The sequence below is a fragment of the Melospiza melodia genome, chromosome 2 (genome assembly GCF_035770615.1).
Source record: "Melospiza melodia melodia isolate bMelMel2 chromosome 2, bMelMel2.pri, whole genome shotgun sequence".
In the NCBI taxonomy this organism is placed as follows: Eukaryota; Metazoa; Chordata; class Aves; order Passeriformes; family Passerellidae; genus Melospiza; species Melospiza melodia.
Window position 1 is genome coordinate 113544473 of NC_086195.1, and position 18508 is coordinate 113562980.

The window sequence follows — 18508 nt, forward strand, 5'->3', positions numbered from 1 at the left end:
GCTCCAAGACTGAACTATAAAATACATGGATATGTTAAATGCTCTCGTACTTACTTTTGCAATTCACTCCTGATTTGTCACTTTGTTGTAGACATGCACATGGGTTATCTGTACATTTTGAACTATAAGTATTTTCAAAGTACATCTCATGAGTCTGTCAATTTTGAACTTTAATCTAACAGCCATGTGCTGTGCTGTTTGGCCAAGGATAATTAACCAGTTCAGAAGTGTACTTCTCACAATAATTTTCTGCAAGGTTTGTTAAAACTTGAATGTCTCTTAGGAAAGCATTTGAAGGTTTTCTGTGCCCCCCTGATTCCAGTCTTGAAGTTAAGAAGGCAAAGCCAATGCTCTACAGCCAACTCAGATGTATTCCACTGGACACCTGATTTGTTGTAAATCTCACGTTAATTTAATTCTTTGTCCCCCTGAAACTTGCTGCAACTATACTTCAGGCTATGTGAAAGCCACTGAGATGTCCTTATTTTCTGCCAACTTCCTATCTTCTCATCCACCCACTCACACTAAAATTGTTTCCATACTTCATCCAGTGCTTCTGGCCAAGAATTTACTGAAATATTGGTTATCTAAGGAAATTCCCAGCATACTGTGAATAATTTTCATACAAGTGTAGAAGTATAAAAGAGCACTTTCCTCTCTTCCTTTTCCCTCATCTACAATGTACATTTAATACCCTAAATCCCTCTTTTCATCTTGTACTTTTTCCAAGAATTCTTCCTTCTTTTACCAGAAAATACTTTCACAGTGCTTTCTGCTACCACAGGGGGAATGCTGACCAATCTGAACAATCCTGGTTTCTCTAATTTGACCGTGGGTTCTTCAACTTCTTCAACATGGCCTGCAGATGACATCGGGTATATATCGGCACAGACTAGATCAGCACACAGTAGGTAGGTGTGTGGCAAGATCACTGAGTTTAAGTAAATTTGCTCTGCAGGACCTCAAGTGGAGAGCAAAAAATTACCATCCTGCATTTCCAGCAGTGTTAAGTTCAGAGAAGCCCAGAGAATCCCAGTTTTACACACCAAATGTTACAGATAATAATAAACAACTCAAACAAAGCACAGTGCTAAGCTGCCTATCAGGCATCTGTTTGTGGGAGGGCCCAGGTGTTGCTGGCATTGGATGCAGAAGGAAGAACATGGCACAATCTGTATCCACACACCTACTCAGACTCCACATGCTGACAGAGAACTCTTAGAGGATGTACAAAATGTAAAGGGCATTTAGGTATCTAAAAGTGATTTCTTATAATAGTGCTTGGTTAGTTTATAACATTCACAACAGTTTAAAAATTTTGAAGATGAAACACCATGGAACTCACAGACTTGAGTACAAAAAAAGGAGTATAGCAAAGAAATCTATGTCCCAAAGATGTTATTTTGATTTGGCATAGATGAAAATCATATCAAATGGATTGTAGTCATAGTTACAGTGATTTACACCAAAAATAATTGTTTCCAATTTTTTTGAGAAGGTAGAATTCCTTGAAAAAAAAAAAAAAGAAGAATGCACTGAAAATCTATTCCTCCTTTACAACTTAACTTTTAAAGGAAGTGGGTAATTATAATAATTACCATACTGAAAACACTAAATTCATTCTTTAACGGAATATATATAAAATCTGCTTTACTGATCAGCACAACTTATGAGCAGATTGATTCTAACACAATTCCATATAGTGGCAGATTTTCACAGAAAAAAAAGAATATTGCTGAAGTGGAAATAAGGGAAAAATAGGGAAATGTAAGGGATTCCTATCAATTAAGCAGATGTGGAACACAGACATACTGACTTAATCCAGGAGTAACTGGAGGGACTAGCCACAGCTCAGCTACCACAAAGGAAGGATAGAGTCAGATCTACCAGCAGGATCTCATCTTTTGATTCTACCTTTTAATTCTACTTTTTCCTCATCAACTACAATGCAAAAGCATGTGAAAAGTTTCTGAAGCCATCCCACTGCTCACAGGAGCAGTGAGAAGGCAATCCTGCCAGGCACTGAGATCAGTAAAATGTTTTCTCATGTTTGTTTTTTTACAAAGAAAAGTAAAGTATAAATGTAAGGTTAATATTTAAGCACAACCAGTCATTCCAAGCTTGTTTTAAGGATATTTTTAAGAAGATTTGATCATACAAAAATTAGGTTGCCTTGGCAACTGTAACTATAGAAAGCTAGAGTAATTACTTTCAAAAATCCTTCTTAGTGCTTTCTCCTCTTAATAGGAATGTGTAAATACCTTGTTTTAAGCTGCATTTATCAGAAATACTACTCATCATTGTTTCTACCCTTGAGGCATGGGGATCCTAAAGTATGTGCCTAAAACAGCTTGAATGTGCAAAACCAATTTGGAAATGCTTATTTAAATTCAAAAATTAAAGTCAGATAATGCATATTTGCTTTTGAAGGGAAGTGAAAATTTGAAAAGAATGCAGCATTCTGTTTTCATACTGCAAGATATCATTGAATAAACTGTGCCATGTATTCATCTGTCTTCAAACACAGTAACAATTCACTTTTGTAAACAGCAAGCAAAAGGAATTAAGATGGAATTTAATATATCTAAAATATATTCATGTAAACAGATCTACTGAGCCACTGCATAGCTCTGCATTGCATACTGAGGACTTACCTGTGTGGCTGAGACAACTTTAAGGTCTTTGTTCATCTCTTCATTACATGGTAGAAATGTACTCTGATTACCCTGGCATAGTGTTTGAGATCCATTATTAGTGATGCTTGGCATAGTTCTGCTAGCCCCTAGGTTTGCCATTTAATACCTTATCCAGTTTTCCTGCTGTGCTTGTTAAAGCAGGTGAAGTCCATGTAGGCTTGACTCCTTCCTACAGCCTTCTTGGCCTGATATGCCACATTTTGCCACAGTCCTCCCTCCCAGGTCATGCTGCCCTGCTTTGGTTTACTGATGCCATAGAATACATCAGCCACAAGAACAGGCTCTTGCACAGAACTAGGGATGGCAATTAACATGAGTTTACAAATTGTCTATTTTCATTCATTATCAGAAGAGTAATGTTTTCCCCAACTCTCCTTTCCCAATTCTGCCTCCCAGCTCTGCAACTCCACCTGTATGAATGTTGCCCTGGGTTATGGTTGCAAACACACCCTAGAAAAGCCATTTATACTGTATAACAGTAATGCATAGGCTCTTTTTTTCTTGTCTGTGATTCTGTAACTTAAAATGTATTTAAAAAACACAGACGTTAATATTCAAAGAGGATTCAACAGTGAACAATACTGAAACATAATAATACTGAAAGTACTTTTCTTTTGTCTATAAGAATGTCACTAAAATATGCAATGTTACAAGTGGTCAAGGACTGATATCTCTGCAGATGCCACTAGAAATCTGGGAAACCAGTCATCTTCCATGATGCATGTGAATATTTTTTCCCACCCCTTTAGTTTTATAAGGTGTCAGAAGTCAGATACATGTACTTATGCTGCTGGCATCATCATCATGGTCATCATTCCAAGCAGCGCTAGTATTTTTTCAAATCTAACCATCCATGGGAGACTAGCAGCTTTTAGCATAATGGGTATCAAATATATCTGTTCAGGGTCTGTTTTCTAGTGATTTCCAGGCTTACAGACAGAGTAATGGCCTCTAAATAATTAGAATAATTTTTAAAATTTTACTCATCTTCAGTGATTACACAGTGATATTAATAACTTATCCAATTTTTCTGCTCTGCTTGTTAAAGTAGATTATGCCCATTTAGGCTATATTCCTTCCTTCACACTTCCATCAGTGAAGTGTATTTTCAAGGTTCCAATAGTATCAAGGCACTCAAAAATCCAGTGTGATATTCAGAAACTTTAATTTTCCACTAGCTTCTCGGTGATTAGCAGCAGAACTGTTTCAAAAAAATTGCTTCAGATGATACATGCATTAAACAACTAATGTATCAAATCTTGAATTTTGAATTGGTAGGAGAAATTCAATTGAAAGGAGATGGGAAAATTTAAACCAGAAGAGGATTTGCTATGATGTCTGTTTTAGGCTGAATTAAACATAACCTTTTAGCCTATGTTCAATCATCCTAGCTTTTATTCACTTTTTATGTAGTTTGACAAACTGAATAATTTGATGCCTTTTCTCACAATACTCCAGGCAAGATATATACTATCCTATACTCTTGATTTACCTTTTGATCAATATATCTGTTTTCTTCAATTGCTGATCTTTTAGAGTGGTCACATGAGGAAGAAGATGCTGAAGGAAGTCTTCGCAGCAAACAGCTGGTATCTTGTTGCTGGCGATCAATAAACTGCTTCATAAAACTTTCCCTTGGGATCAAATAGAGGATATTGACACATTAAAACACCAAGAAGAGTTAATATTTGGTTTCCCTTCTGACATGTCACAATTCACTAGCGCTGAGATGGATAAACTCCCGAGAAAAAGTTGTACTGGGGTATAGATGCATAAATGAACAGAGTGCCAGAACAACTGATAACACCTGAATCCATTTATTAAAGAAATCCATAACTGAATTGGGAGTTGGATCTCGTGCACATAGATTGAAAAAAAATTGCTTTTATTATTTATTTATTTACCAATCAAAGTGCTAAATATTTCAAGTGCCTTTTGCAGTTTTCAGCTCTTTTGAGCTCATTAAACAGCAAGTTGTTACTTCAACGCAAATCAAATGCTGTTATAATCCAAATGAAACATACTCTCTGCATGAAATTCTTTCTTGAAGATTTCAAACAACATCTGTTCATATAACTGCTTTGAATGTCATTATTAAGGCGCTTCAGCAATTCTGTGCCTCACATATGCCATGTTTAAAAAGCAGAAGCATTTCTGTTTACAACAAATATACATTTATCTTGCCATATTTTAAGTTCAATAGAGTTGCCTCTTTCAGTGTGAACTATGTCAAAACTAATTTTTCTCTGGAGAGATATTGCTACATAATACAATAGCTTGAGATTTAAAGATATGATGTGCTAGTTTGAAGTCTGTTTCAGTAGTTAATAGGATCATGAGTACAGAATATGCTGGGAAAAACACAACTAGAAAGAAATAACAAAAAAGACTAGGACTAGGAGAAGAACACACTCCATATATAACCAAAGGATACTTTGATACTAAAAGTAAAGCATCTGTGATTGTTTCCTTGAGATCTGGAAGATTGCCTTTCATTACCTTTCTGACCAGCATTATTCCTTTTGCTCAGCTAAGGTATTACAAACAGGTCAAACCACTTGACTTAGCTTCCTTGTGAATTTAATCAAAAGAAATGTAACCTTGGTAGACTCGGAACAACGGCAGCAATCCTTTACATCATTCTCTCTTCTGGCATGTGCTTGTTGAGGACATTGACACAGGCACTTAAAGGATCTCTTCAGCCAGCTTGTGGCAAGTCAGCAGACTTTGTAGCCTGTACATACTAGAGCAGCCCTTGGATTTCTGTCAGACTCTTTTGACACCAAGGAAAAATAATTTTACTCTAACTGATGATCACAGATTTGCAGAATGGTTTGGGTTGGAAGGGACCTAGAAGATCATCTTGTTCCACCCTGCCTGCCACGGGCAGGGACACCTTTCACTAGACCAGATTGTTCAGAGATCCATCTAGCCTGGCCTTGAACACTTCCAGGGATGAAGCATCCACAGCTTCTCTGGGCAACCTGTGCCAGTGCCTCACGACCCCCACAGTAAAGAATGATCAAGTAGATCACTGAGCATCTGATCTTTAGTTAAGGTGAGTTTCACAGGAAAGAGGTAACTACATAAATACAAAAAAGGGACAAGGTCATCACAGGCTAACTGGTTTTGGATGCTTTGTTTTATCCTCTCTAATGATTAACTGTCATTTCATGGAGCTTTAAAAACCTCCATGAGAACCCATTAGACTGCTAGTCACTATGTGAGCCAAGAAACTAAAATCCAAATGAAAGGAGAAACAACACACTTTTCAATTATAATGTACTTGTGTCAGTTCTGATCAGTCTAGCTGCTTTCATGAATAAGGTATTAGGAATGCTAGGATTGTTTTTCCCCAAATGAGAGAAATGACGTATACCCAAAATACCACATTTCTTGAATGCCTAGGTTAATTCTGTTTCATTTCTTATTTTCTGAACTATCTGCCTAACAGACAAAAAAAAAAAAAAAAGTTAAATATTTTGGGGTGTTATGTGGCCCCAAAAAAGTTTACAACATGCTAGCAAAGGAAATATTTCAATACCTTATTTTTGGAACTGTGAAATCTGAAGGAAGCTTTGAGATTTTCACCATTTGTGGCCTGTTTGGAAATTTTTCAAAGATGCGTAGACGCAAGGGAAGCTTCTCCTTTGTATCTGCATTAGCTTCACTTTGCTTTAGCTGAAAACAAAAAAATAAAAAAAATAACAGAAAGCGAAATTTTGCTTTATAATATCCCACTCATTTTTCAGAATCCAAACAACAATGGCAATAATTGAAAGAAGCAGAAGATGGCAGCAAAGACCTACAGAAGGTAAATTTGATATAAGTTAATGGCTTGTGCTAGAAGATTACAAATGCCTAACAATACTATGCCTTTAACCGACAGACATAAAATGGGAGGATTGATAATAATTTCAATTTTAAAGTACAAAGCATATTTGTGCCCTATTCGATATACTTATTTCTATGTTTTCTTCATAGATTCTAACACTTTCATCAAATAAACACCCAAGACCTTTTCTTATTAGGCACATCTTCCTGTATATGCTAACAGCTCTCTGACACTCAAAGAAAACACAGCACTTTAAAAGGCAAGAAATTTTAAGAGAATTCAGCTCCCAGAACACAAAATAACAGGACAATTGCATGTAGATGAGTATTATAAGTAATGACAAAGAACTCAAAAGAATCCATTTACATCAGCGATACTCAGCTATGGCAAATCACATAACAAATGTTGTATTTATAATTATCCAAAACCAATTATTCAATGGAATATCACCCATCCAAATACAGAAAAGACGGATACATGTATATACCTGGACAGGTGATGGCTTAAAAGATAAGATAAACAGATATGATATAGAGATATGATTCCTGAATACTGATTACCTTATGTAGCAATTCAGGTGTGGTTTTGCAACAAAATACAAAGTCAAAAAGAAGCAGTGAAATTAATTTTTACATTTATTTTAAACTGTATGTGTATTGTATACTATTTCAGCACATATCCAACTGAAATTCCAATTCTTCTTCTCATCCCTGCTTGTAAGCAAAGGATTAAAAGCTTAAATTTTAAAAGACATTTTCACCATCAGCACCTGCAGGAAATACTGTTGATAGACACCAGCTAAAGATTTTTACCAGGGGCAATAGCCCAGGAATTCAAACAGAGCTTTAATTCTCATTTGCCCTGCCTAGTGAAATGCATGCTCCCACAGCATGCTGTAGAAGAAAAACTGCTCTGCTGCACTGTCATGCTATCAGCAACATCACCACTTTCAGCCACAGGACAGCTTAAACTGAAAATCAATTCATATTCAGTTGGATAGAAGTTGTCATGTGGGCTGAAAACTGAGAAAACTGAACAGCTACAAACAAAGGCTAATGATTAATGGTAAAGCTGATTCAGAATAAAAAGGAAATGTTGCATAAATCTGTATTGTGTCCAGTCTTGTTTCATTGCTCTATTAACGATCCTTAAAAGGAAGAAATTATTACTTTAGTGCACATGATATTAAAATGTGAAGAGTTGCAAATACCACATTGGACAAGGAAAAGGACACATTTAGAAACTGTGGCAGGAAATAAGAGACTGAAAAAGTTCTAGATAAAGCGTAAGAGCAGAAACTAAACAACAACTTGGACTTCAATATAGCATTAAAAGGCCAGTTTGGGCACCAATTGCATTACCAGCCAAAGGTTATGTTCACAACAAAGCTTTGTTGGTTAGATATCACAAGGGTATGAAAAATGACACACAAGTTCCCAGCTCATTTCTGTGCTGCTTTGAAGAGAACATATCTGGGTATGCGCAAATTTCTAAATGCTGTTTAACCATTTTCTCACTGACAAGACAAAACAGTGCTGAAGAGAGCCATGAAACCAGGGGAGAGCTGTGTTAACCAACTGGGACAAAAGAGAAAAAAGAAGAGAAAGACTATAGGGTCCCATTATTTACTTCCCATCTACTATAACTGATAAAGTAAGAGCAGGGGAGATGAAGCAAATTTACATAATAAATATGTAAAAATAAATTACTTCAAGAATACAATAGTGTATACAACATAAAGGAACGAGAGAATGAAATTAAGAAACAGAATTTCTATGGTGAGAATAAAGATTACTAGCCTTGTGGGAAAATCTCTGAGTGTTCAGAGCGCTCTGCAGAGGGAAGTGCCTTATAATTTCAAAATCAGACTAGTCAGAACCCCTGAAATGTCATAGTATTGCCAAAAGAGATCTTTTACTGAAAAGGAAATTAATTGGATAATCTAATAGGGCTTTTCTGCAACGCTGTACTGTTGAAAGCGTTGGGAAGGGATTATTTTTAGAGGAAGAAAGGTTTCCAGTTTCTGACACTTGTTTTTCAGTAAGGAAACATTGCATAAATATGCATATTTTAGGCACAGACAATGTCACTTAGAGCTATGAACTCCTGTTTTCATAAGTCAGTGTATACAGAATATAGAGCACTGCACTGTTGTCTGAAGTCTAAGTGCAGAACAAAGCACAGAGACATTGAAATCAGAGAACTGTAGAGTTCAAAAGGTAAAGAAGGGGATAGGAGAATGATTTAAGATAGGCTTAAAAAAAACCTAAAGTCAAGACAGTTCTATAGAATAACTCCAATTATTCATGCTGTGATAATATTACATATTGGGGAGTGTAAAGCATTTAGCTTCCCTGAGTTCTTCTCTGTGCACTTAGAGTGTAATTGTTGCTCCACACGACACACATCCTGTTTTGTATTGCTGCTTAGAACCTTTATATTTCAACTTTCTCTAACACTTGACAAACATAGATTTTTAAAGCTACAGGATTATTTGAAATGGGGCTATGATGGTGTAGAATGTTTCTAGCAACAGCTAGACCCAACTAACCCAATAAACTGAAATAAAATAACTGGCCATTTTTCTCTATGTTTTTTAGGTTTTATTTCTTACTCTTACTATTGATAAAGAAATGCACACTGGCCTGATTTGCTCTGCATAGCCCTCCATCTACAGCCCAAGAGCCTACTGGAAATGCTCAACAATGTTTTGTCAGCCTAGCCTGGCTAAATTTTTTTGTGGATGGTAAAAAAGTTAACATCTGTAAAGCCATTGAAGAATTTTTTTGTCTATCTCACTACTTATATGCTGCTTGAGTTTACAAGAGTAGATTTATTGGCACAACACTTACAGTACAACTGCCCACTCTGAACACAGATGCACTTTTCCAAATAGCACTTAAATGGTGAGGAATGTCAGAGAGGATATTTTAATTTGGGATTCCTGTGGTTTTTTAAATAATACTTACAGGTCTCTGAATACCAAGCTCTCTCTAATCTGTTCACATAATTGTCTTAGATCAATCCATAAGACAGCTGTGAGGAAAGGCAGACATAGGTGAAGAGAATGTTTGTGTGACCCTTTTCTCACAGAAAGCATTATGGCCATGTATCCATTTAGTTTGGAGTAGTTTGAAGTCTGAATCACCAGCACTTCTTGTCTTCAGGTTGAGTTTATGTGCTGTGTTGACAAGCAAATCAGATTCTTCTGGGAGGAAACAAACTGCAGGCTCCACCTTAGTTACTCAAAAATGCAGTCTGAGCTTAGGGATCCCAAGCAATGGCTGGTCTTTAGACAGCTTTGAACCCCACCTGTGATGGGACAGGCAGTCCAGTGTGAGACTGAATCTGTTGTGAAGAGAAGCCTTCTGACCTGGACATACTGTGAATGGGGTGGCAGCAGACACTGCCATATTGTCCCAATTCTCTCCAATGGCACAGGTGTTATGTGGTGTAGTCTTAGCCATCTTATTGCAGGTGTAAATTTATTTTTGACTTCAAGGCTTCCTTACTAAAATGTGATTGCCAAAATCACCTTTTGTATAATTAACATCCAGGCCCTTAGAAATGAAGAGAACCTGTAAGTGGTTGTCCAAAATACACACAGTAAAAGGAGTGGTGGTGAAAGTGGAAGATTGAGAAAGGCAGGACACAATAAAGGAGACAGCAGGTAATGACTGTGCATGAAAAAAGAAGGTCATCCAGACAGTAATCACTGTAAATGTGGTCAGAGTGAAAGTAGTGAGTTCTTTTAAAGTACATACTGCAACTCCTTTAATAGCAGAGCTGCTGAAAAAATCTCTAGAGAATTAGAATGAGACAATCATCAGGAGCTGATTAGGAGAGCTGCATTTCCATCATCTCCCTCTGTGTTTGGCAGAAGAAACATGCCACAGTGCATTTCAGATATTCAGGTGAAAGCAAGGCAGTGTCACACCTGCCCTCCAGCTGACAGCCACTCGTGTGGAAGCAGGATGTGAGAAGTGTCTGCACATGCAGAACTCTCCTGATTTTCCCAGGTGGAATGGGCTGAAAGGTGGAAGGGCTCCAGGGTCTAGTAATATGAACAAGATCACTTGAACAGTTCAAAGGACAAACTAACATGAGTATCTCTTAATATCACTGATTTGCATTTAGGGACAGAAACAACCTCAAATGTATTAATCTTGCCCAAACAAATCAAAAGCTCAAATTTAACAAAGTCAATGAGTTTTAAAGATATTGACACCTGGGAAAGAACATGCTAAAGGAGATAAAGAATTAACCATATCTAAAGGGAAAGACCTACACATTATGACTTTTTGTTCATTTAGTTCTCATCATGGAAGAGGAGCCAGTAATGTGCAAAACTGAAAGAGTGAAAGATGCAGTTTTCATATGGTATACGAGGAAAGCGTACATGAAATTCACTTAAACGCTCTGTAAGTATTTCAATGAAATCAAATTATTTTAAAAAAATACAGCAATGCTCTCTTTCATTTTACTTGACAGGCTGAAATGAATAATTCCAAGTAAAAAGTTTAGCCACTGATGTCCACACACATATTTAGGAACTGGCCAGCTGCCCAGAATAATTTCATGGGGACTGAAAAGTTCAAACCTTTTGCCAAAATTCAGAAGGTCTCACTAGTGGATGATTTTAAATTAATATTGTTTGGTACATTACAGGGCACTGCTAAATATCAACATTTTTCCCTGCAAGTCTTCTTTAGGGGCTGTATTTGAAGAATAAAATGACAATGCAGAATCTGTATTGCATGCTTACCATATCATGTGCTCCAACACAAAACACTGAGCACAAGAGTGCACACAGATAAAAAACATTACTAACTGATACCAGCACCCAACCAACAGCTTTGCAAAATTTTTTATTTATTCAAGTCCTCAGATTTACCATCACCTTTGCTCATCAAAAGGAGCTTTGAATGAAACCCAAGTTATTAGCATTAAATGACATTAACTAAAAAACTAAAAATCAGAAAGGCAGATCAAATGAGATTCTTTTTTCCTTTCTGTTATTCTGAAATCCTATTGACCTGGCAGACTTTGGGGTGTGAATGAGCTATAAGATATGCATATGGGTAAGCTGTCACATCACACACTCAGATTTGCCATCAAAATATAACAACATTTTTGTACCTGCATTTGATTTAAAATTCAACACAAATCAGACGTTCAGTAATACTATTTACACCTGCAATTTCATATACAATGAAGAAAAATGTTGAATCTCTTAGAGCACCCTGCACTACGAAATAAAAGGAAGGTAAAATCAACTCAGAAATTAGGGTAAAAAATTGGATAAATAGAATTTGGATAAAACTAACACTCACAGTGTTAAAAAGAAGTATTTATGAAGTGTAGATCTTATTAGTATGTCTACAGTGCTATATAGAAGACTGACAAAAGTCTTTGCCTAAAATTACATGGCACATGGTGACCTCAAGCCATAATATTTGCCTCTTGGTTCTTCTAGGCCCTGAGACATTATAACACCAGTAATTTTTCTTCAGCTTTTCCAATTCTTCACAGCATCTAAAACAACATGTGAGCTTTTGTGTGCAGTTCTCCTGCACAGAACCTCTGTAAGATGACATTTGGGTTGTGCACTGCCTAACTGAGAGGCAGTTTGGACTCTAAGATACAGAGTTCTGTAGTGCTCTCCCACCTGCCACCAATCTGGTGGAGCCTTGTCTCTTCTTTATTTGAAAGCAGTCTCTCAATTTAAATATTACTTGAACTACATCAAATTATTGTCTGGAATAAAGTACCAGGAGCTACAGGAGAGGGCCAGCAGTGAGGGAAAAGTCTTGCAGCATGCACAGACAAGGGTTCAATGTTGGAGCTTGCTCTCTTGTCCTGTTTTACTGCTTAGATGTACCAGTAGTGAATTTCACCCTTTGGGTTCACCTAAACAAAGGGGACGTCGCAAGCAGTAAAAAGTTCTCCCATGTAGGCATGGTTAAACATAACCTAAATCGATTTTAACTGTGTTCAGCACCGCCATGGGGAATTTTCAGAGAAATATACCAGAAGCTATGATCACAGTGGTGCTGGCGTTCAGCCTAGAGACTGAACTGTTGATAATATAAGAGTAAAATACACTAAAAAAGTTCCTGACAGATGGAGGAACCAGACTACATTCATTTCCCATAAGCACAAGATCTGTTTCTTTAATAAACAACTCTCTGTAACAGGGTTTATATGATGTGTTAGTATGATTTGGTACTGTGACTGCTGTATCCTAATTGATCACCTAGATAACTTTTTCTAAGTTTTGCATTAGGTCTTTCAAATTTAACAGATACTGAGTAAGATTTCACAAATATGGGATTTTTAATAATTGCCTTCTAGTAATTGTAGCTCCTATCAGTTCTTCAAAAACAAATACTGCTGACAAGATATGATTCCAATTCAAATAGTGGAAAACTTACCTAGCAGAATTTGGCTAAGATATAGTCTGTTTATCTAAAAGATGACAGGAATCCAAATTTTCATAGTTTCTCTGTGATCAACTGAGATAAATAAGATTAATTTTTCAGAGCTATTACTTCATACTGACTACAGCCTGGCAAATATTGCTGCATGGTTTACACTTTAGCCTTATTTCCAAATATTTTTGCCTCTGCAGGGGCAAGTATCATGCACTGAAAAGAAAATGGGCAATCCAAGATTCTGTGTAGGGAGAGGTTGTAATCAGGCCCTAGGAATGTGCTTAGCAGACTAGGTTCAACCTTCTTGCCCCTAAACTGAAGGAGCCACCTAAATTAATTTAGTTACATCTTTTCATAGCCAAAAGTTATGAAGAGACTCTTGTAGAGGTCAGTTCAGATCTTGGGTTGGCTATTTATTTCACACATTTAGTTTTACTTCACTGACTAAATAGGGAACTTGAATCCAGTATGTGCTTTAAATCAGATGCCTGATGCCTGACTCCCAGTGATAGCCAGGATGAATCCAGGCCACAACATCTATGATGACATTCATCTCAGCTAATGACAGTTCTCCAAATCGGAAGTAAATAATACAATCTTCTAGGCACTTCTTCTATTCAACTGGAAAAGGTATCTCCAGATATTGGCTCATCCCATAGTAATGCATAAGTGAGAGAAGCCAGATGGACTGTCCCCTCAGAGTGACTGCTTCTCTGGATACAGGGGCAGGGTAAGGCTACACCTGTGCCAGCAGTGGGCTATGGGCCTAAGAACTGGAGTGAGATCCCTCAATGTGTTACACTGTTAGCAAGACCAATAGCACACTTTCTGACCAGCTAGCACCCTCCTTGATCATGCCTGAGCACAGTGTGGTACTTATCCCAACTGGACATGTTCCCTGGAGGCAGTATGGGCACTTCCCTATAAATAGTAGCTAGTTTTGGGAGAGGAAAATAACTTTGCTGTATGTACAAGCCAGGCTGTGCCAGCTGGCCAGCTTTAAGGACAGAGAGCCTGTCCTGGACAGCTTTCTCTCTTGATGCAGATTGGTTAAATTACTATCTTTGAGAAGATGCTCTAGTGTAAGGAAGATAAAACAGTTTATAGATTCATAGAATCATTTAGGTTAAACAAAAGCCCTCTAAGAGCATAGAGTCAAACCATTGACCTAATGCTTTCAATATTTATCTTAGATAAGGTAAATCACGCCTTTATTTAAAAACTGTTCAGAGGTACATATTTTGATGGATAGTTTAAAATAGATAATGAAAATGAAACATAAATTTAATGCTAACAATGCCTAACTATTCCTTTAATAGCTATTTCACATATAAATACCATAATGAATATGAAAAATACCATTTTCATATTCATTATTTTTCTCTTGGCATGAGTAGCAGATACATTTTTGTTCCTATATAAAGGTTAGTGAGCTACAAAAAAAAAAAGGCAGCATTATAACAGAAAATGTATTACATGCTCCATTTCACCAGGGGATACTTGAGACTCCATGTAAACTAGGTATCATTATTTGTTATGAACTATATACATGATGAACAACAAGCAACTAAAATATTTTCAAGTCAACAAAAGCACAAGATGTATGAAGTCTGCTCTTGCACAAAGGTAAACATTCAATATTTGTTGTCCTTATATTGCAAAGGTTCCACATTGTCGCCTCCTTATTACAAGAGTTTCATCATACCTCCTTGCTGTTTCTCATAGGCAGCTCCTCAGAGCACTAACTCTTCCATCTTAACACAGAAACCCAACAACTCCAGTTCCCCTTTCACCCAACCAATCCACTCTTTTATAACTCTTCTTCTTATTGGCTACAGCTGTGACCTGTTAAAGTCAGGCCTGCTCCTAATCTCTAATAATTGGCTCAGCTGCAATTCCTTAGGGGTAAGATTACTTTCTATACTACCTTTATTTCTGTATATTCTATCCCCCTATGAATATTGACTAGTTACAATGTGTTCATCTTCAAGATTCAGGGTAAAATTCATTTCAGCCTTAAAGGGTGCTTCTGCATGGGAAGCAAATAAATTACCACTGCAAGAGGACCTAGAGACTCTTGATATTTGCTTTCCTATCCTAGTTTCTACACAAAGGAAGATTCCTGGAGGTAGCTTTGCAAATGGTCCTTGCCTAAATGTAGCTGAGACAGACATCTTCATCTGCCCTGACAGGTTCGCAGGAAAACAGAGCCAATCTGGGAAATTTTAATTTTGTGGGCAGACTTCCAAAGGTTGTCACCACAGGCAGCTCCCATTAACGTAAAAAAAGAGCTGAAGACACCCAGTGAATCAGGCTGTGATTGACTGAGGAAGTCATCATCTTGACTTTCTATCAGGATACAGACAGCCAGAGGTATTTAAAATGCTGAAGAGCAGAGAGGTTATAAGGATAAATGACTCAACTGAAGAGAATGTGTACGTCCTTGCACACAGTTTAACAAAGGAAGATAACTTTTACCTAGGTCCTCTTCGGACCTAAGTATAGAAAGCCTGAAACTCTTCCCCATTCATGCAAAACTTTTATTCCACGTGATTAGTATAGGCTGCTCTATGCATTGTGTGGGGTATTCCATGAGATAGATCACCACTAAACTGGAAGGGACAGAAGGCATATCCAACTTGGCTCACTACTTAGTTTCATCTGCATGGTAGGAAACACACCCTGCCGGGTTTGGCTGGGGTAGAGGCAATTTCCTTCATAGTGGCTGACACGGGGCTGTGTTTTGCATTCTCACTGCAAGCAGTGCTGACAACATGGGGATGCTTTCCTGATCTCTGTGCAGCACTTCAACAGAATCAAGGCCTCTTCTGCCTCTCACCCCACTCCACCAGCAAGGAGGCTGGGGATACACAAGAGGTTGGGAGCTGACCCCAGCTGACCAAAGGGATATTTCAGACCATATGCCATCATGCTCAGTATAAAAAAATGGGAAAAGAAGGAGAATGGGGGGATGTTTGGAATGATAGTGTCTCTTTTCCCATGTCACCAATACATGTGATGGAAGATGGCTTTCCTAGGGATGGCTGTACACCTGCCTGCCCATGGGAAATAGTGAATGAATCCTTATTTTGCTTTGCTTGCATGGATGGGTTTTTATTTACCTATTAAACTGTCTGTATCTCAACCCATGAGTTTTCTTACTTTAACTCTTCTAATTCTTAGAGTGAGGGGGGAACTGTGTGGCTGGGGTTAAACCTTGGTACATACCTTTGGTACGTGAACATAATTCCAATTTTCAAATCCAACCTACGTGATCCATATGAATTTGTGAGTGCTGCTTGGGGTGGAAGCACTTTTGTGTAGGTGCTGAATAATATTTGTCACAGACTGTGATGTAGGTGCTTGTGCAGCAGATGGCATTTTGTTTCTGTTGGCTGTGTCAATGCAAATTTGTGTTTCCTTCTTTTAAGGCATGCTATAGTGAGTTTGGATGTTCTTGTAAATGGATGCTTTGCTGGCACAGGCCAATATTACAAAATCTTCTAACACACAAATGATCTCTACAAAGACCAAAAAGATGAGACACCAGATAAATATTCCTAAAAACCCACTTATATAAGTACCAAATGTGGTAATAAGTTCATTACTCTTGCTCTTATTCACAGGAGTAAGCAAACATTAACCACAGTGCACAGTGCTTTTTCTAAACTTTTTTTCCAAGTGTTTTTATTATAAACACCATTATCGTGTGCATTTGTTCCTTAAATGTATTCAGCTAAATATGCATGTGGCTGTACACTTGATCTGATGTCCATGTAATTTGATTTGTTTGGGATTGCCACATTGGAGAGAGTCTGTGGAGGAGCCGCAAAAATTTCTTCTGTAATGTAATTAGTTCTCTTCACAAAGAGACCTAATCACAGGACAGGAAGCAATGAATAAGACATTTGCTCAATGAAAAAGAGTCTCTCTAGACAGAACAAAGAAATTCTTCACTATGAAGACAACCACTGGAATAAGTTGCCAAGACAAGCTAAGGAAATTTTATCACTGGAGATGTCCAGGAGCTGACCTGATAGGACTCAGGGTAACCTCATCTAATGGCCTGCTCTTAATACAGGTTAGACAGGTGCTCTTCAGAATTCCTTTCCAGCATAGACTGTAATGTGATTCTATGATTTGCTGATAGCTATGAACTGCAGGACAACAGATAATCATGCTCTTCAGTTTTACTGTTGTGCATAGGCATACATCCTCTCTTAAGAACTTCTACATTTTCCAAATCATTACTAGGCTCTATTAGATTCTCTAAGAAGATAATGAATACAACTTAGATCTGAGTATTTGCCATCCACACAGTGAAGTAATTTTTACAATCAAATACCTTTACTTAGAAAATGTAACTGAAGTTGAGACAAAATTCACAGATGTAGCTGAGCCCAAAATCCAGGATATTTCTTTAAACAGGGAGGACTTTGCACAAATTAGCTGCTCCTTGCCTTTTTATGGATGGTTGGTTTGCTCATTTTGAACTAGAGGCAGAACATTTAATTTGACATAAGTGGCCTGAGTCTTAGATTCATTACAGTTACACAGTATATTTTCAGTACAGAAATTCAGATAGAAGGTTTATTTTACTAAAGGACACACAGAGACAAACCTATACAAGTGGTAATTTGGAGGTCACAAAGGCTGATCCAAACTACTTCAGAAACTTTCATGGCTGGGCTAGATGTAAACAGAAATAATTTGATGTTACTGGCTGCCCTTTCTCCCACACAAGTTTGCTGATGAAATTTTAGCCAGGGCTAGATTCCTGAGTGCTGTTAGTCCCTTTCACAAGAGATGGAGATTGTTTTCTTTGTATCCTTGTGGTTATGGACTGCTTCTTTAAACAGAAAGATATGTGTAAGAATCCTCCCTTCATTCCAAAATAGTGCTCCCACTCGTTGGATATTACACAGGAAAACCCTGCAGGCTTCCTCATATTCTGTCACAGTTTTAAAAGAGTGCCTGGTCCATTCTTGAGGAGCTATAGAAGGAGAAGCCCTCTGAATTCTAAGTGGAAAAGAAGTGCCTGTCTTAGGCTCCAAAAAATGCAGTAAAAATATAATTAATCAGTTCTTCTAAGCTGCTAGCTCTTTTTAATGAAGGAGGAATTAAATCTCATGCAGAGGCCAGGCCTCTACTTTTTTTTCAAGAATGCAGAAGTTAATTACAATGTGTACACAAGTGCATATATTCACAGGCTCGTATGGGCCTAAAGAACAGTTCAGAAAGGGCAATGAAGACCTCTGTGGCACAGAAGGGCACAAAGGCAAACTCAGCATGGGTTTTCATGAATCCAAATGCTGTAGAAATAACCAGCAATGCTACATAAACCCTTCATTCCAAACTGCTGCAGGACTGCCCCTTAATTCAGAGGATGGAGCATCTAGAATCACCTATGTGCCCTGACAAGCACTTGCCTTTTCCTTTGCTATCAACCAAATAAAACAAAAAGATTAAATGAGTTCCTGGTGATATAAAAGCTAGGTAAGCATTTTATCCCCTGGTGATATACATGAAGCAGCAGACGCCTA

The 18508-nt window shown here is 37.6% G+C and overlaps 1 protein-coding gene across 3 annotated transcripts in view; it reads right to left on the reverse strand.

The window, feature by feature from the left end:
• The window catches only part of NALCN (sodium leak channel, non-selective), a 224550-nt gene that overhangs the window by 51816 nt on the left and 154226 nt on the right, over positions 1-18508 (reverse strand). For 2 of the 3 annotated variants that reach the window (XM_063149612.1, XM_063149614.1), the window contains exons 16-18: positions 6241-6377; positions 4189-4330; positions 2655-2726 (exon numbers count right to left, since the gene is read on the reverse strand). In XM_063149612.1, the coding sequence (XP_063005682.1) occupies positions 2655-2726; positions 4189-4330; positions 6241-6377 (351 nt within the window). The remainder of the gene's footprint in view (positions 1-2654; positions 2727-4188; positions 4331-6240; positions 6378-18508) is intronic. The other variant, XM_063149615.1, reaches the window with a different exon arrangement.